The sequence below is a fragment of the Eucyclogobius newberryi genome, unplaced genomic scaffold, assembly GCF_026437365.1.
Source record: "Eucyclogobius newberryi isolate DKJ021-1_F unplaced genomic scaffold, fEucNew1.0.hap1 SCAF_21, whole genome shotgun sequence".
Taxonomy (NCBI): domain Eukaryota; kingdom Metazoa; phylum Chordata; class Actinopteri; order Gobiiformes; family Gobiidae; genus Eucyclogobius; species Eucyclogobius newberryi.
This window is the reverse complement of record NW_027315846.1, coordinates 26,184,404-26,207,088: the sequence shown is the minus strand read 5'-3', so window position 1 is coordinate 26,207,088 and position 22,685 is coordinate 26,184,404. Positions and strand designations below refer to the sequence as shown.

Below are 22,685 nucleotides of genomic sequence, written 5' to 3'. Positions count from 1 at the left end.
CTACTATTACTATGAAAGTATCCCTTACTCTATGTACTTTACACAATTCTCTGACATCACTTGACTGCAATAGGTGAGTTCAAACCACAAATGTTGGACTCACTGCACCACTGTCGCCTCGTCTAATTAAATATGATCCTTTTGAGGCTGGCAGTATATTACCCACTTCCCTTTCTACTCCTCCACTCCTCGTCACCAAAATAAAAAATATAGCCTATTCTTTGTTGCTCGATTTTTTGGCCGACGTGAGATATTTGCGCGGTTGGTGTGGTGTTTACAGTCCTTTCCCCCGTCCTTAATGAGCCCAGCCTGAGAGCAGTTTACACACAGAGATCCATCTGAATGCATTTTTAATAAGCGCCCACTGGTGATGAGAAATGGCTGGGCGAGCGCTGCCGAAATGTTTGTTTGCAAATTTCTTTTACACAAGAAAAGTGACCATTTTAAAAAGCTTCAAATTGTCACTTGTAAAAATGAGTAGTGTTTTGCTCTGTTTTAAAGCTGCACTGTGTAACTTTTCTGGTGAGGGGTTCGTCACCTGCTTTGCTCCACGGAAATGAGTCGCCTGGAATGTCACACAATATGACATTAAACTTAAATCAATCAACAAGAATGCATGTTTTTCATGATTTTATTACACAAAACTATCTTGAAAACTTGCACTGCTACTGGGAGCGGAGCCGCCTCTCCACAGACCTGACCTGTAACTCGCCTGGTGGTGCCATTTTCTTCAGTGCACCTTATTAGTTTGCTCAAAGTTGTATTTTGATTGATTCCTGCATGTTTGAGTTAATTCTGTATTGTCCTGCAACTGAAGCTCGAGTGCTCAGAGAAGTCCTGTTTTCACCTACCCCCTATCCCGGCCCATGTACATGTAAGATTCTAAAATGTCACAAACACGTAAATGAGTGAGTAACGACTGAGACGTGAGAGACTGTAGTGGATGTAGGACAGAAAAAAAAGAGTACAGACAGATTTATTTCTCTTTTTTCCATCTCCAACGGCGCTGCTTTTCCAGAAGTGCCCCAGGCTACACCCCAGCACCCCGACTCCCCCCAGGGCCCTGTACGAGACCTTCCTCCTAATAGCCCCCACCTCTCTCTATGTCACATGGGCCAGAAGATGATGATGATGATGATGGGATGCCCTGCCCGGTACACTCCTTTCTTCCTTGTCCATTTTTTTTTTTCTTTCTTTCTTTTAGCTAGCCAAAGCACAGGTTAGCATGGCAGCAGAAGCGGAGTTGCCAGGGAACAGTCAGAAGCCATTAGCGTTTGGGACAATTTGCCCTCCAGCGTTCCTTCTCTTGCCTCCCCGGCTCATAAGAAAAAGAACGAAAGAAAAAAAGAAAGTGGGGGTGGATGCAAAGGAACCAGCGCTGCTTTAAGATGTAATGAGGTTGAGCAAGTTGGCTAGTCTTTAAGTCTCTGTCCTTTTAATGTCTTTAATGTGTTTTGATAGCATTTCTTTCTTTGGCCAACTTTTGTGCTTTAGATCAGTGTAACAAAAAGTGGGAAGCATTATTTTTAAAAAAAACTAATTGTAAAATCTAGACTACAAACACATACTTTTTTTTAATCATTTGATCAAAACTTGATGATATGAGTGAATGATACTGTGCTTCAATCATAGAAGGACTCCTGAAATATTCTGCTTTTCATCCCTATCCCTAACTCTGAGCCTAACCCTAAACCTAAACTAACCCTATCCTTAACCAGATCAAAATCATACTTTTCAATTTAAGTTGTTTTTATTGCACTAAAAACCATGAAACACACGTATCCTTACTCGCATCTCCACAAACCTAACTTGGTCTACTTGTTTTCATGAGAATTTTGTTCCTTTGGCTATAATAATCCACATAGAACTGATCTATCTCCCTGGAGAACGTTGGGAAGTATGTAGGTTTGTCACCTCACCGTGTCAAAATTCCATATCCAGTCTCAACAAAGTGACATATTACGCAAGTTTTCTGAGCAATACCATCAACAATTAATCTAGATTTTCCTCCATTTCTCACTATATGAGAAAGCGCTCCGTGTACTTATCCGCAAATATCCGCGCTCTCATATCGCATGTTGGAACCCCCGCCGTGCACCCGCCTCGCCCCCCGATGCATGTGAGATCAGCCTGGAGCGGAGAGAGAAGGAGCTGATAGCCCCGGAGTCCTCTTTCACCCTCCTCGCAGTCCGGGGCGGGAGGCCGACAGAGAGCATGCTGGGTAACCGAGTGACAGGTCAGTCTGTAAATACGCCGGTTGGGTCGCGGTAGCCCTGACCGAGAGAGGGAGGGATGGAGGGAGGCCGGGGGGGTATCGCGTTGCAGTGAAAATGGAAACGTCAATAAAATTAATCTGGCCGGCGTTTTTTTGGCCACTGTGCATGCGCCCGGGTCCGGAGCAGGCTGAGTGCGCTCGCAGCGGGAGAGCGGCTCTTGGAGACAAATCAACAGAAACAAACAGCAAAACAAAACAAGCCCAGAGTGTGTCGGGGTCGTTCACTGAAGGGAGATGGAGAGGAAGAGGGAGGGGCATGTGGAACGTGTTGAAAGTCTTACAAACAGGGAAAGAGTATTAAAGCTATTATTAGTATAGGCTGCAGACGACCTATTGCATACAAATTCATAGTATATGCTACGGTTTTCAGTTGAAGTTGTAAGATTTTGAGACGTTCAGGCATATAATATATCCAAAAGGAGTTAAACTAAACTAGAACAGCTGGACTTACTTGATTTTAAAGATGAGGTTTCTCCAGTAAATCCAGCTGTTTTTGTTTTATAGTAATCCGTTATTATTGGTAAATTGTGTCCAGTTTTTACTTTTAACTCAACAGTGCTACTCTGACGCTACTATTGCTCAACAAAACCAATAAACAGTTTTTTACCATTGAAGAATCACCATATGAAAAGTTCCTGGCGACTTTCTGTCTTACTTTTCTTTTCTTTTTGCCTAAAAAGAGTGCTGATCAAACAATCAATTTCCATGGAAAAGTTACAAGTCAGATCTGTGGAGAGGCAACCGCGCTCACAACAACAACGCACGTGTAATTGAACAAAGTTGCCACATTTTCCTCATTAAATTACAAATCCTACTACAATTTGATTACTTTAACAGTCAAATTGTTGCATGGTCGAGGATTTTCTTATTTTTTTTCGCAAACTAAGACCACCTAATAAGCATCTTGAACAGGTCCCACACAAAGCTGATTGCAGTCAATGAGAAATCACCCTGGCTTCTTTTCCTTTTCGCAGTGAAAGCAGACTCACATTTCTGCAGGAAGCCCCTCACAGTCGGAGCAGGACCAGGGCTAGACCCGCGTTTATTGTTTTAGGCTTTCCTCAACAAGGATTCATACTTAGCCGGGGGATTTACGGCATTTGCCACTAATGAGCGGGCCGTTCTAAAGTTGCAGCCCCCCCGTAGCGCGCGTGTGTCTCCGTGCGTCCGTGTGTCCTTCACGGCGCGGCGGCTTCTTCTTTAACGTCACGCGGCGGCTTTGCAGAGTCGGCACTTCTGTGTTTGCCTCCGCTCGGCGCTGCTGTGGCCCTGCGCTAATGATGTGGAAGCAAAACACAGGCAAGGCGAGGCAGACAGCAGGCCAAAGTACAGCCAGTCGGAAAACAAGGGGGACGCGGGAGAGGAGGAAGTGAAGTTAGTTTGGCACGTTGTTAAAACAAAAAAATACAGTTGGAATGACTTGAAATGTTTTTGGTTCTCCTCAAAGTTTCTCTTTTTACAACAGTTTTTATTTTTTTTTACTTTTTCTTGGGCGCTCTGGGACAGTTCTCCATTTGCTTGTTTCCTATGTTGTCTTTCTGTTGGTTAAAGTGCCTATGACAGGTTCTCACGTTGTTTGGTTGGATTGAACCAGTGGTAACAATTTCTCATAGTTTTACATCAGTTAAGTTGCAGTTTGTGAGGAAAATTTGAAAAATAAAAGTTGAACATTGCTGGAAGTAGAGCTGAGTTCTAAATGTCATCTTTAAGTGCTATTCCAACCAACAGACTAAACAATCATTTAACAAAATAAAGGTGGAATCAGGAAAAAGAAAGTTGTATAAATTGTGGCAAAAAATATATAAGTAGAGTATTCCCACAGACAAAAAGGTGGAATCAGATTTTATTATTTGTCAAACCACAATTATTAATGTAATTTCTATGGCTTTGGGTCTTGTTGACAGTACAGTTGCTAGGTAACCGTTATGGAGTCTACAGTACCTCCCTATGTCATGTCTGCTGCTCATGTTCAACCAGGAAGTAACATTATAAACTTAATTGTCAAACTGTGAGAAAATAGGACAAATGTAAAGTAAAATCTCAAATATAATCATGTTCCCTATGTTTGAGTGAATTGTGTGGTCTAACCTGTCATTGGCCCTTTAAATCAACCGTTTTGCAAAGAAGACTGCTGTTATCATTCTCCAAAAAGGAATTGAATTCAAATTTTGATTTGCAGGGTTTGTTGTGATTTAAGTTTAAAAACCTAATAGTCCAATGTATCAATGATCAAGTCCAACATTTTGGGGAATTTTTTTATATTCATATTTTTTGCTTCCTTTTGAGGACGTTTTACCATTCAAAAGATATAATGTTTAATTTTAAACTGTTAACTGCTGTTCCAGCAATACTAATTTTTCGTCGTTCTGAAACCCATGGATAAAATCAGCAGGTCACCCATAGTAAAAAGGAATTACCGGTTTCAATTTACTCATCTAAAAACAAGAAGTTTTTAGGTTTGCGTTAGGACTTTTCTGTTTTGACTGTTGCATGTTCTCCCTGTGTTTGAGGAGAATTTGTTTTGTCAGTTGTTCTCAAACTTTAAGTTCCTTCAGGTGGTACACATATCCATCGGTAGTTCAAATCTTTACTTAAATTAGAATCCTAATTTTTGACTTTGCTTAGGTTAGTCCTTGTTTAGAAGTATTACGGCATGTTAGATTGTACTTGAACCGAAAAGTTTTAGAATCTTTGCCTTATGTTATTTCATTTTATCCCTTCAACCAAAAGCATGATGATTGCGAATACTTCTGACCAAGTTTGTGTATCAATTCTCTTTGGCATTGCCTGTGAACTGGCCACTCTCTGGTTGAAGGGCAAAGACACTCCCCAGTAGATCAGTTTGGTTACTGCTTATGAGAAAGAAAAACTGTTGGAAATGCCTAAAAATACGTCATTTCTGATTCTGAATTCAGGTCACTTTTGCAGTCGAGAGTTCGCCCCGGCTGTCCTTGTATTCTTCATTTATTTTGCATTTGATTACGCCATTTTCAAACTCCTTTCCCTTCCTCCCTTTTTTTTTTAACATTATTAGTTCAAATATTTATGCAAGATTAATCCTCGTGTAGATGCTGGTGATTGATGCCTCCCCAAAAACATGCAGACGTTTGGGGCTAGCTTTGGCGAGCGTCAGGGTCCTTGCGTGGCGTGGTGGAGGACTTTTTCAGATACATAATTTAGATGCCCTCAAGGAAGGCTTTCAAGGCATTCTTGGCCTGAGGCTAGAAAAAAATAACGACGACTGTTAAAAGTAAATCATTTTTTGCTAATGCACGATTAATGCTAAGGAAGAAGGACTTTCGATTTGAAGGAGAAATGTTGTAGGCCATGCTTCTTTCAGTATTTTTTAAGGCTTGGAATGAAAGTGATGGAGCATTAATGCAAGCCAAGACGCCGCTGTTGTTGCTACTAGCCCGTCATGCTAATCTGGCGGAATAGGGAGGGGTGGTTGGGTCGTTGTTAGTGCAGGGGAGTAGAAAAGAGAGAGAACGAGAGGGGGAGGTGGAGGAAAGACAAGTCCATTATGTGCATCCAAGTGAAACAATGAACCAGCCCCAAACTCTCTACCGCACGACCTTCAACGTGAACTCTGGAGTGTTCAAGTTGGCAAAAAGTGCAAAAAAAAAAAGTGAAATTCACTTAAAAGAAAAGTACAATCAAGGAATTGTTGGCCCAACTCTCTTGGTGACGTGTAAATTGTTGGTTTACTTACTTTTGACTTTTTAGGCCAAAGTTAAGATGGCTTTTTCAACTAGCAATTACCATGTTGCTGTTGCATCAGCTTACATTGAATTTCCTTGCAGTTTTATGAAACTAGAACACTGGCAGTTGTTTCATTCTATCTCTAAAGAGGCATTTGAGAAACCGTTGAAGTTACAATGTCAGATATTAACTAATAATATTAGAAGAAGTAGAAGTAATACTCTTACTGTACAGAAGTACAGTAAGAGTAATCTTGCTTCAACTACTTTAATAAAACAACTCAAATACAAATTCTGAATTCAGTCCTTCTGATGTGGACTTGGTTTGATCCTGTTCTAGTCACTCCAACACTCCAAATTGCAACACACTCAAACACAACACTCCAAATTGCAAACAAGGCCACTGCCGCTTGCTTCACTCCTCTACGTCCCCTTTGGCCATCTTCAAACGACAGAAAAAACCTCCACATTATGTCAAGCATGCAAATTTAATTGCATTAATGACAAGAGTCCGAGCTTGCCCTGTACTTGAAGGCTCCTTGTCCGCCTTGTCATCTTTGTTCTAGTTTTTTCTCCTCGTTCTCTCTAAAAATTCTCTTCTCTCCAGGTCACTCTTCCCCATTCTCCTCTCTTTTCTCCTTTCTCTTTTCCTTTCCCTTCTCCTCTCTCCCACTCTCCTCCCTTTCCCTCTCTCCTTTCCCTCTCCTTCCTCTCACCGACTGTGCGAGTGCAATGAGAACCCCAGTGTTTCAGCGTCCAAGCATAACATTAGAGTCATTAACCCTCGTTCCCCTCTTCCGTGCTCTGGGGTATAGAACAAGCATTCTGGGGCCTCCGAATAAAGCCCCCGCTCTCTGCAAAGGCATCCACGAGGCAGCCGCCACTCCTCTCACTTCACAACACATTTTTTGGACATTTTATCTCTCCTCCAGGCTGTAAATTCTATCATTGATTTCAAAATGGGGTTGAAATCACAAATGAATCACAATCACAATTGCGTAGTGATTTTGGAGGTAAAGTGAATGACCTCGACTTTTTTGGGTCTTATGCCCGAGAAAATATCAGTTTCTAGACTCTGTGTTGGAAAAGTCTTTGTGTTTGTGTTGGAAAAGTCTTTGTGGTTGTTACTTAAGGCTAGCGCACGACATGCTAGCAGAGGTTTGGCGTTTGTAAAAGTAAACAGTCTGAGTTTTTCTGCTGTTGCTTTGAGTGTTGATTGTTGGTCACATGTTGGACAGATATGGTCTTTAGGTGCAAATTGTAGAGGACTCACTCAGCGACCGAGTTTCCAAAATGTCAGACAGGCATAATACAAATCGCAGATTGTCTTTGGTCGTAAGTTCCATCTTTGTCTCTGTCTCAGTGTGAGACTTGCGTCCCACGTTTTTGAGCTACGCCTCAAGAAGTTCATTGCATCTGAAATGCATGGGACTGTTGTATTGGTTTAGCAGTTAAGATTTCAACTGTTTGGACCTTGTACTTGAATATTGACCGTTTGTGTGCCAAGTGTTATGTAGCTGGTAGATTTCTTCACCTAAGTGTCAAACTATGATTTTTCAGTTTTAGATCTATTTCCTTCCAATTCCCCTCGTAGCCCAGTGATTCATGCTTGGGCTACAGCCAAAACCCCCCATATCTTAGCAATAGCATCCATCTAAGGCCCTTTAAATCCCTACTCTTGCCATGAAGTCTAGTCGAGTGTTAGCCCCAGCTCTAAAACTCCACCATACATATCCATTGTCTTTGTCCACTTATCCACCCATCATAAGCCTTGCGTTTCTGCCTGGATCACAATTCTTTCCTACTTTGCACTATGAAATCCGATTGGCGAAGCCGGGGATGTTTTTAATGCTGATTTTGTTTCCCTCCAGGAGATGGTCTAGACAACAGCGTTGCGTCGCCCGGCACAGGAGATGACGACGACCCCGACAAGGATAAGAAGAGGCAGAAAAAGCGCGGCATTTTCCCCAAAGTGGCAACCAACATCATGCGGGCGTGGTTATTCCAGCATCTCACGGTAAGAGCTGATGATATGGTGTGGACAGTGTGTGTGGAGTTGACTGGTGAGGAGTTTGGATGTGCCCCGAGTATCTGTGAAAGGTTTGTGCTATGGAAGCGTTGTTTCTGTTTGACGGGGTTCGTTTTAACACACTTCACAATCAAAATGGGGACTAAACAAAGACGTGAACACAACAAAACCAAACAAAGACTAGTGCGAACAGTCTTTGTGGGAGGAGGACGTCTTCTATTACTCAACATTGATGTATTTCTGGTTTAGTCTTTGAATAATCCTTGTCTTGTCCTGTGTATTCTTGTCCTTTGAGGCGAGACATTGCGGGTGAATAGGAAAATATATTGCTTTAGAAATATCAGTTAGAAAATTCTTCTGTAGTTTACTCACATAAATGTAAGAAAATAATATATTCCACATTTGTAATCATGTAATAGATAGAGCAAGGTTTAACTGTCGTGCTTAATTTAGTTGACATTCTAATTTCAAAGTTGATTAAGTGAAACAAACTTACTTTTGAATGTAAAGTTTCGCCTTAAGAAATAAATGGGTGTAAAATCTGATTTGTTAAAGGCTGTGTTTTTCTAGGTTTTGGGTCAATATTAGGAAATAAAACCCAAAAAAATGTCTTGTAGCTACTTTTACACCTTTCTATTTTCTTAGCATGCAATTATATCTTACAATGCATGCTGGAAACGTATTTCCACACTTTGGGGAAAACAGAAATCCCCCAAAAATCTCTGTGGATTCCAAAGCCCTTCCATACACCTGTCACAAAGTTGTCAGGAGATAGAGGGCTCACCTGTCGGACACCTGTCAGCTGGGCACACTGACCAGGTCAAGCTAATCACGGCAGACGTGTTTGCTCCCGTCAGCACTCCGAGTAAGACGCAATAGCACAAACAAGGCCTGACACCCTCTGCAGTATGAGAAGAAGCACCCATTTAGTCCGGGCCACAGCGCCGTTGAACGAATGGGGTCAGTGTGAAATAATTGGGGAGCATGATATGGAAGCGGTTCATGGGACGTGTTGTCTAAGCACTTTGTTCACTGAATCACTGTTCTATTTAAAGCTCCTCCCACCCTCACTCAACCTTTCTTTTGCTTTGCACTGGATCTTATGTGGCTGGTTTCACAAAAGCTTCCTTAGCTACATTAGCAAAAGTGCATGATATGTTTTGTCTCAATATGTTTAAGAGATTATGTAGAAAGTTGCAGATTTGGATGATAGTTTTGTAGCAAAGGGCAACAAAATACGACAGCGGTAGTTTGTTAGTTTTTTAATGTGTTCTTGTGCTAAATGTTGATTTGATATATAAATACTTGAATTAGGGATTAAATAGTGAAATTTAAACCAAAATAGAAGAATGCAGCAGTGGTACAGTTAGTTATGAAGCAAAAAGTTGAAAAATTACACGTAAATTAGCTGTTAAAGTTATGAAATTACAAGAAAAAGTAGTGGTTGGTTAAATGACAATACGTTTCACAGTTATACATGAATTAGGGATTTAAATGATGGACTGCAGCTTAGGTTATATAGTACGTTTGAAACATAAATAGAAGCATGCAGCAGTGGTACAGTGAGCAAAGGGTTTAGCCATCAATCAAAGCTCACCTGGTTTTACTCAGACGACGGGCAAAACAAATCACAAACATGAATTCAGGATTCATCTTCTGTCGCTGTTACATAGATACAAAACGTTTAACAAGTGTGCTTTATATTGCTTATTTTCAGACACCTTCACTTTCGCAGCCTCTTACTTTAGTCCACAATATCGCCGTCTTGCTTGGGGTTTGTGTCGCAGAAGGAAAAGGAGAGCTTGTCCGCCCGCCCTGGTTGATGTTGGGACATGATCACAACATCGTGCTGTATTGATTTTGCTGCGGAGGTCAGATTTCAGGAGGACACCAGAGCTGCTCCGTGTCCCGGGGACGCGGGGACAATGTACAAGGGGGGGAAGGGACACGCGCACGAAAAGGAAAGAAAAGAGGCGATCCAGACATACAGGGTTGAGTGGGTTTATCGCTTGATTACTACATCTCTGACGAAGACAAACCATTGAACAAACGTACTTTACTCTCTCTGTAAAAAGAATTTGTCCGCTGCATTTGATCGATACTACAAATCAATTAGTTGGGCCCAGATCTTTGAGAAGTAGCTAGATTAGCCAATTGTCCATGTGTGCATACAGTAGATGCAAAGGAAAGTGATTCAATATTGATATGGTATTATGTGAAAATACGCTTTCAGTTATGTTAATATTATTGTGTCATTATCTTCTGGATCCCTGCAGACCAAGAGACAGATGTGGAAAGTAACACAAGTAGTTGGTGGATTCTTTTTACTTTTACTCCACAAGAGCATTTAAGAGGTATCTGTAATCTGTAAATGTAGGCCTTGTTTAGTCTTGGTTATTTCTCACATCTGTTGGTGCAGCTTTTTAGAAAAGGCCAGTGTAGAAACGAAAAACATTCTCAATTCAGTTCTCAAAATGTTTGTGAACTACTTTCTTTACTCTCAAAGATGACTTTTAAATGTGAATGTCAATACTAATTCTGTCAGCAGTACAAACATTTAGCCATTTAGCTTTTTCAGTTAATCTACTTTATTTCCTTTGTGATACTATTACTTTTGATATTTTCTTCACTAAAGAAACAAAATTGAATTGAAAGTTGTTCAAATTTGCCAACGATTGACAAATCAGGAACCAAAAGGCTCTGCATAAGGGCCTTGTATGGTTAGACCTCTCCCTGTCACTGGCCAAATATCAAAGCACGTCTTCACCTTAAACTTAGTCATTATACATTTGCTCCAGCTGTTCTGAAAATTCACACCATCCACCCACCAACCACCCTCTCCAGGCCCTCCTCTCTAAATTTGACCCACAAAAGCAGCGGATTACCGAACCCAAAGCCCGTATAATGAACGACCAGCAAACACGGCTTAATTGAACGGGCTCTAAATGCATTACATATTGGTCAGGGGATAATCAGGAGACTTTAATCACTTTTATCTATTCAGGGGCAGTGAAGCTTCAACAGCCGAGCCCCGAGCCTCTCCAACCACTCCGACAGTAAAGCCACACCAAAAACCGCCGCCACAGTCCGCAGTTTAGCTCCTGCTGCCCCGCGCATTATTCTCATCATTATCCAAATGACTACGCAGCTGTTTGCCGCTTCCACCGTTCGCTCGCCGGCCAAATCAAATCAGGACGGCAAAGCTTTGTTTACAATCTGGTTGGCTGTAAAATTGGTCTTGTTTGAAATAGTTGGGAGCTAATTGGTATTTCTGGCAGCAAGAGCAAGAGGAATCTGTAAATTGTTGCTTATTATGGGTTAAAAAGTGTGTTAAATGTAATTGCCACGATGATTCAAAGAGAAGTTAAGATGTTATAACATTTAGGGCTGTTCATTTGTGGGAAAAAATGGGAAAAATGAACTCATCGTCGTTCCTCATCAGTCAATTGTCTTTTTGAGATTAGTTCTAGAAAAGATCTTCCAATTTAGACCTGGTTCTAGTTGTGTAGTCTTGGTTTAGTTTATAAGACCTGACAAAGTCCTGGCTAAATCGTAATAATCCAGACCAAATTATTTCAGTCTGCCAATCCTTATTTTGTCCAATCAAAAATGAAAGTGTTTCCATTGAACTTCTTTTGGTGCAGCTTTAGAGAAAAAGGCCAGTTTCGTGTGCAGCTTGGAGGCGCAATTTTCTTTAGAATTGTTTTAAAATCCAATTGAAAGTGTGCGAAAGTATTGAGGTAGAAAACCCCATTGCACTTTATAGACTCCTTTCATTATCGCAGCCCCAGTCTGTAGAATCTCCTCCATCTTTGTTTGTCTTTTGTGTTCGACCCTGTACAAAAATAATCCTACTCTTCTAACTTGCCTTCATTTCTCCTAATTGAATTATCCCCATGCTGTTCTCCCACCCATAAACTCTCCCTCACACCCATTAACTATTCTTTTCCCCCCCTCTTTCAATTTGTTAAGCAAATGTACGTTCCATTGCCGGACCCGTTTGTGCCCAAAAAAAAGGTTGAATTCTTGGGGACTTTGCGGCCTCTGAATGGCCAATAGCTGCATTCATGAAGTAAAAGGAGAGAGTTGAGTGTGAACTAGGGGTGAGGGAGTAGAGAGAGAGGGGGGGTCTCTACATATGTTCTCAACCACCAGCTTTTGTCCAGGCGACTGAAAACCTCAAAAGAGAAAAGCCCCCCTCCAAGCTCAAAAAACAACAAGGCCGATAGAAACAAATGTTGGCTTTTGGATTCAATATAACAAAATTGCCCCCTTTAGCCCCTTTCTCTGGACGGCACTGACCCCACAAAATGGCTGGACATAGGAGGCTATAGGAAACGACAGAGCATGACGTCAACTCTGATCTCGACCTTTCAGCAAGAAACTTACAACATTTGTTAGGTTATTCCATACAATTACTTTGGGTTTACAATTGTTCTGGTTTGGTCATGATTCAGTCTGGATGTGGACTTGGTTTGGTCCAGTTCTAGCTCTAATTTAGTCCAGGTTAAGTTGCGGGTTAAGTCCCAATTTTGATGTGATGAGAGAAAGAAGTCGATTATGGATTTATATATATGGTCACATAATATGACAATTGTATAGAGTCACTGCATTCACTCTTGCACAAATTCCACGAAATTGGGACTAAACGGGAACTAAAAACTCAGATCTAGTCAAAGACAAAGACAAAACCACGACTTGAACTAAAAATATCCTCAAATGTTCATGATTTTTAGTCAAAATATGAACCATTATGCAATACTGACACAAGTTATGATTTTGGCATTCGTTTCTGCTGTAATTTTCATGCATTTTTCCACTTATCAACCAGAAAATTGTAAAAATTGCTTGCCGCTTTTCAACCACAATCCGAGCACCTTCCCTGCACCTTGGCTGTGGCGTCCTGCAGCTCTTCTTTCTTCACCTCCGTGCATGTACTCAGCAGGAGCACACGTGATCAGGCCACCTGTGTAATTGGCACATGGCTGGGTGGATCAGCCGGGGCGAGCTGGCAGGAGAGGGTCAGGCTGGATCCCGCTCACCTCCCCTACTCGCCCTCCCCTCCAGGCCCATGACTTCTGGATACTTTCCAGTCACGTTAGGCCAAGGGAAATCCCAGGCTGTGGACGTAAGCTTCTCAATACTATGTAGAGCTTATTTTATCAGAAAGGTAAACTGGAACGTGGTTAGAGGCGAAATGGACAAGTGCAGTTTATAAGATTAGAAGTATTTTGGGGGATGAGACACAAAATGAAAAAGTCTTATAAGCAATATTGTCTGCAACTTTAACATGTCAAATAATACATACATGGAAAGATTTGTTTCAAGCATGACAACAAAAGTGGTTTAAGGTTGACATTGTTAATATATTCTCAGTATTGTGGAAGGGAAGGGAAACATTGCTTCATAGTCTTACACATCTCTTAAAGTTTCATTCAAAAAACAACACAAAAAACACAACAAAAAATGATCAAAAAGAAAGGGTTTTGATTGAGGATTTGGAATCAGGGGAAACTTATTCCAAGCAAACATTTGTAATATTGCATACATCTCAGTACAACCTACTCCTCTATATGTAAAACTACCTAAGCACAATCAGTCCAGTTATTTTGCTTTTTCAAATTCATAAAACCCTAATCCACTTGCTAGTTTTGTACAGTCAATGCTTACGGTGATTTGATTGAAAGCCCAGAGTCTTTTTCTTTTCCTCAAAAAGATTCTGCTGCCCTCTTGTTTTGGCCCAAAGCAAATGTTCACGTTCACAATTAGCCTTTGGGTGCTGCTTTTCCCCTCTCTCTCCCTCCCCCCCTTTGGCCTTCCTTCCCCCGGCTCCCCGCTAGCCCGACCTCACCCCTGTAAAGACAAGGGTCGCCCGCGCAATGAAAACAGGAAGCACTCGGACACAAAGATATCACTGCGAGCCCGGGTCTACTCTTTGGCCCAGCCAAGCCATTGAAAATAAATACAGGGAAACGTAAGGCTCGAGGCAGAGGGGGGGGTGAGGAGGAGACGGGCAGGATAAAGGGGGAATTAGCCTCTTCAATATTTGGATGATTATAAGATGTGAAAATGTATTGCAATAATTTATCATTCGATTATAGAATGCTTTGAATGTTTTTATTTATTCATTTCTCTATCTTTTATCACGATTGGTGAAAGGAACTCTGTGAACATCTGCCACATTGTCCCATTACAAGCGCCATTAAAAAACTGGACGGGACTCTTTGAAAGCAAAAGCAGGTTAGGTAGACGGTAGGACGGCGAGAATGGAAGGTGTTGAGGAGCTAAGACAAGAGTGGTCAGTGACTATAGGGAGCTAGGGGGCTTCAATGGTCTCAGGTTTAGCGCCTCTCCACCCTTTGGCCCTGCTGTTTGGGGGGAAGGCTGTTAAGCTGCTAAGCCAGGTGTATTGGTCCCAGGGGCGGCTCAGAGGGAAATTATATATCCCCTGCTCATTGGAAAGTCCTTGAACCACAAGCTTAAAAAAGTGAAGTTTTAGGACAGTTAAACCAGGTCTGCAGTCCATTTTCGTGATTACAAGAGTGGCTGTAAAGGCGGATACAATTTAGCACGTATAAATGTACAGCATTTTACAGCTTTTGATCAAGTACAGAAGAATGTGAATTTTGCTCTGAGTTTGTTATCTGTTCACGTGTCACTAGGCAAGACACTTCATCGGAGTAGACTGACTATAGTCCTGGTATAGACCAAGTTTTATCTTGCACTCTCCACAAAGTCTAAACCCGGACGATGGCAGCCACAACTTTCTCATCAGCCTCAGGGCAGCTATGGTGACTGGGAATGAAGGAATAATGGAATGTAAAGAAAATGTGAGTGTCCACGATTATTACTATAGTAACATTACCGTAGTTCAAGACCAAAGTGCACTGAAACCAGCCTCATTAGCTACACTAGTGACAGAGCCCGACACCCCCTACCCCATCCATCTCTCACCCAACATAGCATTTGTCTCCATGGCAACGGCGGGGTGTCATCGCCAGGTCGAAGCCCTCCGAGGGGAGCTGCTCTCTCGCTCGGCCCCTTTATAGACGGACATAAAAGAACTGGCGTGGGTCATTCTCCGAACATATAGGTAGTTGCAGCCATGGGCCCGGACTCCAAACCCAACCCAGCAACCCAACGTAAAAACCATAGCAACGGATGTTTGTGTGCGCCCAGTAAACACTTTTTGGAAAAGGAAAGGGCATGTGGCACGGCTAGACTAAACAGTTGTGACCAGAAAGCATCACCACTTTTACTTAAGCTTCCCTAGTCCTTCTAATCCTGCTTTGTTAGCGGAGTACAAGGCATTTAACAAGGGGACATCTGCAAACACTTTGAAACACTAGACTTTATGCTCTTTGGGACTGGGAGGGAGCCGCAAGTGCTGGATTCCATATTGTTAGTTAGTTTTTCATATCACAATTGTTGGTTTGAAGTTGTAGGTAAACTTTCACTTTTTGCACACGCGAGCAAAATGAACTACAAGGCAAAATTTACTCTCTGCAACTTTCTTGTAAACTTTTAATTTGAAATATTATTGGGCAAAAATATTATGAATGATTCAGACTAAGTAACTACTTAAATTTCATTCACTGTATTTTCATTAAAATTTAAATTAAAGTCTTTATTAAGGCTATTAAAAGTGTAGTTACTATAACATGTTTCCAATAATTCAAATAAATAAAATGTATGAAAAGTGTATCAAATAGTATAATTGTTTTTCTTAATTTACAGCCTTTGACTGCAAATTGTTGTCCATTTTAAATGTGTTTTTTTTATTTTCTGTTTTAGTTTCTTGTTATCAAGATTTCAACTTGATCTGGCAAATCGGTTGTTGAAAGACAGCAAGAGTTAAGCTTATCCCATTCACAAAATCCCTTTAAAAACTAATATTTGCAGTTTGACAACTTAAATCTGTTTGCGTTTCGCTTCCTCCGCTTGTTAAGTCTGAGTTAGGCCTTGGAGGGGTTGAAATGAGCGGAGGACTGGAAGCTATAGGCGGGGTGAGAAGGAGGCTAATGCTAAAGGGGTCACGCAGGAGCCCCACACAAACTAATCCATCATGTACTTGTTTGCCTGGGAGCCCAAAAAGTCAGCGCCCAGTCACCCTTAGCAACCAGGGCGATGTTAGGGTTCACCGCCGCCCCTGCCCCGTGCGGGTATCGGCCTGACGATGGAGAGAGGGAGGGGGGCAAAAGAGTCATCAAGGAGATGTGGACAACAACCGCGGCTTTGTGTGAATGTTGACCAAACAAGTTAGAGACGGGAGAGTTAGGAAAGTAGTGCTGAAGAAGTGGTCGCCATGGCTGCTCAGTGACCCCAGTGACCCCAACAGACTCAAGTTGTTGATGTACAACGTTTGTCCTCAAGGCAAGTGACACTGTCTCTATGAAGATGTTATTGCTGCTTTTGATGATCTATTTCCAAGGTACTTTTAGTTCAAGGAATCTTCTATAGCAGTGAAAAACACCTGTATTTGAAAAGTTACTTATCTTTATGTTTGAATGAACTTTAAATTACAATTCAAATATCTTGCCTTGTTGGTATCACATGTTTTCATTACATTTGGTTGGTAGGTAGCGTTAACAAGCCAATACATTTCAGATTATTAAAACAAAAAAATCCACTCTTGCAAGTTTAGTTTTAGTAAGTTGTATTAACAGTTGTATTAACAGTTGTAGTAACAGTTGTAGTAGCAGTTGTAGTAACAGTTGTAGTAACAGTTGTAGTAGCAGTTGTAGTAACAGTTGTAGTAACAGTTGTGGTAACAGTTGTGGTAACAGTTGTAGTAACAGTTGTAGTAACAGTTGTAGTAACAGTTGTAGTAACAGTTGTAGTAACAGTTGTGGTAACAGTTGTAGTAACAGTTGTGGTAACAGTTGTAGTAGCAGTTGTGGTAACAGTTGTAGTAACAGTTGTAGTAACAGTTGTAGTAACAGTTGTGGTAACAGTTGTGGTAACAGTTGAAGTAACAGTTGTAGTAACAGTTGTAGTAACAGTTGTAGTAACAGTTGTGGTAACAGTTGTAGTAGCAGTTGTGGTAACAGTTGTAGTAACAGTTGTAGTAACAGTTGTAGTAACAGTTGTGGTAACAGTTGTGGTAACAGTTGTAGTAACAGTTGTAGTAACAGTTGTAGTAACAGTTGTGGTAACAGTTGTAGTGGCAGTTTTAGTAACAGTTGTAGTAACAGTTGTAGTAACAGTTGTAGTAACAGTTGTAGTAACAGTTGTGGTAACAGTTGTAGTAGCAGTTTTAGTAACAGTTGTAGTAACAGTTGTGGTAACAGTTGTAGTAACAGTTGTATTAACAGTTGTAGTAACAGTTGTAGTAACAGTTTTAGTAACAGTTGTGGTAACAGTTGTAGTAGTAGTTTTAGTAACAGTTGTAGTAACAGTTGTAGTAACAGTTGTAGTAACAGTTGTGGTAACAGTTGTAGTAACAGTTGTAGTAACAGTTGTAGTAACAGTTTTATTTACAGTTGTGGTAACAGTTTTTCTCCTATTAGAATGTCATTAGCAGTAAGTAAAGTGAAAGAAAGTAACACTTTGCCAACTCTACAATGAGTATTATTGGTTATAACTTACTTACTTACTTCTCCATTGCCTTATCGCTATAGTGTTCAAATAAAACAAACTACAATTTATTTCAAGCTGTGACATCACACCTTTACACTTTTGCCCCTAATTCACTTTAAAGCCTCACTTTCCTCTAACGGAATCACAGTCTCTCATCATCACCTTCTCAACATAAGGTGCAATGAATAGGCAACTGAGTGGTTTATTACTGTTTTATGGCATGGGCCCTACTTGATGTCCATTTATCCAGGCTTGGAACTGATAGCACAGCAAAAGGTCACACATGCCACATGAGTAAGATATCGGCAGAATACTATGGCTGCAGTGAGACTCAAACTACCCAACTTTGTCATAACCCAATGATTATAAGTACCATCTAAGAAAAAAATCCCTTTCTGAGTGTGACCAGATCCAAACCAGGCCTAAAATATGAGAATTTCAGGTCAATATTAAGGCTAAACTAGATATGAAATAGGACTGTAATTGCTGTACTATTTCCAAACAAGGATTAACCCATAGAAAGACAAATTTGGGATTAAATTGCCCTTGATTTCAGGAAATATTTGACTTGCAGATGAATCCACGTACCACAGTTTGAGAACCACTGAGCTACATTATTTCTACACTTTGACAACTGTCCTCACTTTGATAGTTAAGTAGTTACTAAGCCTGAATCATTACCATAAAACTGTTCATCAACTATTCTTTATGCTTTATTAAGACTATAAAAGTGCAGTTATTAAAAAGTGCTCACGACTGGCTTAGATGCTAACGCTAATTCATCCATTGTGTCCTGCTTAGCTTATTGCAGCATGTTGCGTGCTCAGCCACGTGGGCTTAAACACACTAAAGGGCTTCTCATTGTTTACTGAAGAAAGAACAAAGATCAACCCACAACATACAATATCCTCCCTCCAGTAACACATCAACAAAGCCAGGAAAACAATACCGCTAACATGACGCAACGCTAGCTCTCAGAATGGGCATGTAAGTACGGAGGAGCCGCGTGGGGAGACCAGGGGCCCCCAGCATGAGTACCAATGGCCCCTGAAGAGGTGACTGCACATGCTCTGACCGTGGTGGAGAGGAAACCGACCAAAGCTGGCTGATTTATAAACTTAGCCTTCAGAACCGCAGGGTTGCCACATGAACTACAATAGCATTTGGCTGTTGGCAAGTGGAATGCGCAAAGGAAAGTGTGTGTTTACTACAGGGTTGTGTATTGCAGTGGCTAGACATAGAGTCATACTGATACAAAAGTATACCCAACATAAGGTAATAAAGGGATGATGCACCCCTTTTTCATCAGGTCATAAACTAAAATCATTTTGCCCCTGTACAGATTGTAAAAACAGCTCTTAAGCTTAAAATGAGATTGCTGTGTGCTGTCTGCATCTAATTACGGTGTATATAATGTTATTCTCAGTGAAGCACAAGTGCATGTTAGCATGCTAATGTTTGCTAGCTTCACCGTGCCAGTAAACTTTGCTTTGGGCTCTGAAATATGAAAGCATCTACAAAGTAATCGCAGGAAAAAGTGTAAAATACATTTAGACGGCTGCAAATTGTTTAAAAATGAACCAAATTCTGTTTCCACCAATTCTGTTCACATGTTGTATTTGGGGGGAAAAGAAACTTGCAGGCACCTGATATAGATATGAATAGTTGTGATGACGTTGGCACATCATTACTGTATATATTATAATCAAGACGGAATAATACATACATTTTTCCGCCTAGTTAGTAATATTCAAAAATACTATTTTGAAGTAAAGGATATTTTTTATTGCCTTTTCTTTCAAACAAATATATACAAATAAATGAATGAGCATTTTCTTCCTCCTCATTGCAGAATGATGGCAGAGTGGTTAGCTCTCTCACTCTCTGATGTTTTTTGTGGCTATGGGTACATTTCCTCTCCAATTACCCCCCAACCTGAAAACACTGTTTGCTAATCTGTGCGGTACCTTCAATATGAACCCTCAAAAACACACTCTAGGACTACTGTATCCTCCACTGGGACTAGCGCCTGCTACAATAGCCTACCATTTCCGTTCCCTGGGCAGCTGTAGCCATAACACTGATACTATGACTTCATCTGCACTGCTGCCCATGTAGTGGCGTGTCTGTGCCCCCAGTGTAAAGCCGGGGTATTAAAATAGCAGGCGCACATTCTGCCCTGTGTCGCCTGCTCTACACATTTGAGATTATCTTTGTCATACAATAAAAAATACATACAGCCATTTCTTTCAATAAATTCCCTCAAGCGTTCCCCGATTAGCTGTAGTAGTGGGACGCGGAGGCCCCTTTCTGACACAAAAGATAATATTACACAGCATTAAAGGCGCTGTAGAACCACCATTTTAAACAGTTTTTAGTGGTCTAAAGTTCACTTATCTATTGCATTCCGAGCATTGTAATTATTCACCATGATGAGTTTATGTGAGTTTAATAGTTTAGAGCATGGTAAAGCTAACAAATAGAATGCTAACACTCATTGCTAATGCTAACTAATTCCTGCTTAGCGGAGAATAAAACACTATTATTAGATGCAAACAGTGCACAGAGGTCTCATATTGACAAATGGAAGCTGCTTTTCAATATCTCTGTACTGGGGAAAAACAATTCTTACTTTATCACATGAAAAGTAGTTAAATATACTCATACATGAGTATTGCTCCTTTATTTGATTAGAAGTTTTGATCTTTGACTTTTTGGGGAATATTTTGGTCTCAATAATGTAAGAAAATGTATCTGGAAAAAGAATATCAAGTAAGAAGAAATCAAGAAATACGTTTTGAATTCAAGTCATTTAATTCCTTTTTTCTACTGTGTGAACCACTATTAGAACAGGGACAAGGAGGGCAATGTGACTCTGTTTGCTCCTTTGAAATTCATCTCAGCAAGAAAATGCAACAAAAAAGAAAAAATGGAAAAGAAAGCAAAGTACAGTCGAGAGGGAGGCAGCCGGCGCGGAAAGCCAAATGTTGTAGGATGTGAGCGAGAATCAAAAACAGACCTGGTGTTTGACTGCTCGGCTTGTCCTGGGACCTGCAACTTTCAAGCTATTCCCAATGCAGCAGTTTTCTCTCTCTCTTTTATTTTCATATTTACTCTGGCCTTCTTCCACAGTACCAGAGAATATGGTTTTTATTGTTTGAAAAAAAAAAAAAGAAAAGAGAAATGAATTTAAAATAAAAGTAATCGGCTAGACAACAATATAATGAATGCACTCGCAAAAATGTAAACTTGAAATATCGATTTAAATGTAAATATAAACGAATTTAAAAAATGTGTTTTGCTATTGTTAAAAAAATATATATATAAATAAATATACTGGTAAAATAAAGATAACTAGCTAGAAAATAACACTCATGCACTCATAAAACCAGATTTTTTTTCCAATTTAAACAAAATAACAACAAACACAAAAACTAAATATTGTTATTGTAAACATGATTTTTTTTTGCTGTATAGGGAAGACTTTTATGATCGATACAACTATAAATTATAAAATGGAGAAACAAATACATTGCACTTACAAAACCTTATGAGAACCTTTAATCGTCCATGTATTCTCCAATGACACTTTCTCTCGCCGCTTTTCCTCTTTGCTCTTTTTTTCCCCCTTTCCTGGTTTTGTTTGGCGTCCAGGGGCCGGCCGTGAGATTCCAGCGCAGTGGGGTCCTCACAAGTGGAAGCCCTCGCCTCGTGTTCTCACCTCTCCCCGCACACCATTGATATTCTGTCTCTTCCTCTTTCCGAACATGTGGAAGGAGAGAGAGAGAGAGAGAGAGAGAGAGAGAGAGAGAGAGAGAGAGAGAGAGAGAGAGAGAGAGAGAGAGAGAGAGAGAGAGAGAGAGAGAGAGAGAGAGAGAGAGAGAGAGAGAGGAGAGAGAGAGAGAGAGACTGGTCCACATCAAAAAGACCCGGGCTGAGCGAGCGGGTCAATTTGTTGCTCCCTTTTTTCCAAGCCCCAAGTTCCAGTCCCTCTGAGACTTTCCCAACTCCGCTGCAGCCATTTACCCATAAGTCAACACTGCCCCAACCTAGAATACTCATCTATATATATACACAATCCAATACACAATAAATACACAATCAGTATCACTTATGGTGGAAGTGTATTGCCCAGGGACACAATAGCAGTATGCATTTAGAAACAAGATTTGAAGTCTTAAAATCTATATCTTAACAATTCTGAATTCATTCTGATTTATTTTTTAATTTTTTAAATAGTTAGGCTTATGCTACTACACTACTAGGGAGACTTATTCTTACATACTGATTTGTATCATTCATTTAAAAAATGAATAATTAATCCATTTAAATATAAAGTCTGATTAAAAAAATGCTTTGGAATTGAAGCAAAAATAATAAGTCATGACACTCCTCCCATCATTTTTGTTTTATAAATTAAACAATAATATTCAGATTGAATTGCCAGGCACTAAAAGTTTCAACACAAACTGCTTCACCGTTGTACACATTCTCGAAACGTACTGAAAAACATTTGAAGCTGGATTAAAACTTGAACATTTCTAGTAGTCCGTGCTCCTTGGCTGTTTTACATTTGTTCAAACCCAGATGGCCTCAGGAGCATGTAAGGCTACGCAGATGAACACGGCTGATAGCCAGCAGCTCAAGCCGCTGATAAGGAAAAGCTGGATGGATGGAGAGAATAAAGACCAGGGGAAAAAAAAGAGGTCTGGATTAAATAAATATTTCAATCTAAATAAAGCAGGCTCCAGATGTGGATCTCTGAATATTGATCACAGGCAAAGCTTTACGCATGTGTCCCCGAGGCAGCAGCCCACGCCACATAAAGGCTCCAGCCAAGCTTTGGAGTAGTTAAAGACTCACCGCGCAACATTTCAGCCAATAAATAACACTGCTTACACACTAGTCGTATAGTATAGAATTCATGTTTAGCAGTTTTAGAGACTATTACGTTTTTGCTTGTCCAAATATCCAAAACCAGAAACTCAATGTTTTTTCCCATGTCAAGTAATTCCACCAGGATATGCTTGATTAGACTCCATCTACTTATCAAAATATGACCAAAACTGTGGGCAATGTGCAGCTCAAAGACATAATCCGT

At 40.5% G+C, this 22,685-nt stretch overlaps 1 protein-coding gene across 10 annotated transcripts in view; it reads left to right on the top strand.

Annotated features, from left to right (window-relative positions):
• The window catches only part of meis2a (Meis homeobox 2a), a 145,284-nt gene that overhangs the window by 50,904 nt on the left and 71,695 nt on the right, over positions 1–22,685 (top strand). For 8 of the 10 annotated variants that reach the window (XM_072458181.1, XM_072458172.1, XM_072458175.1 and 5 more), the window contains one exon: positions 7,848–7,993. In XM_072458181.1, the coding sequence (XP_072314282.1) occupies positions 7,848–7,993 (146 nt within the window). The remainder of the gene's footprint in view (positions 1–7,847; positions 7,994–22,685) is intronic. The other 2 variants (XM_072458173.1, XM_072458178.1) reach the window with 1 other exon arrangement.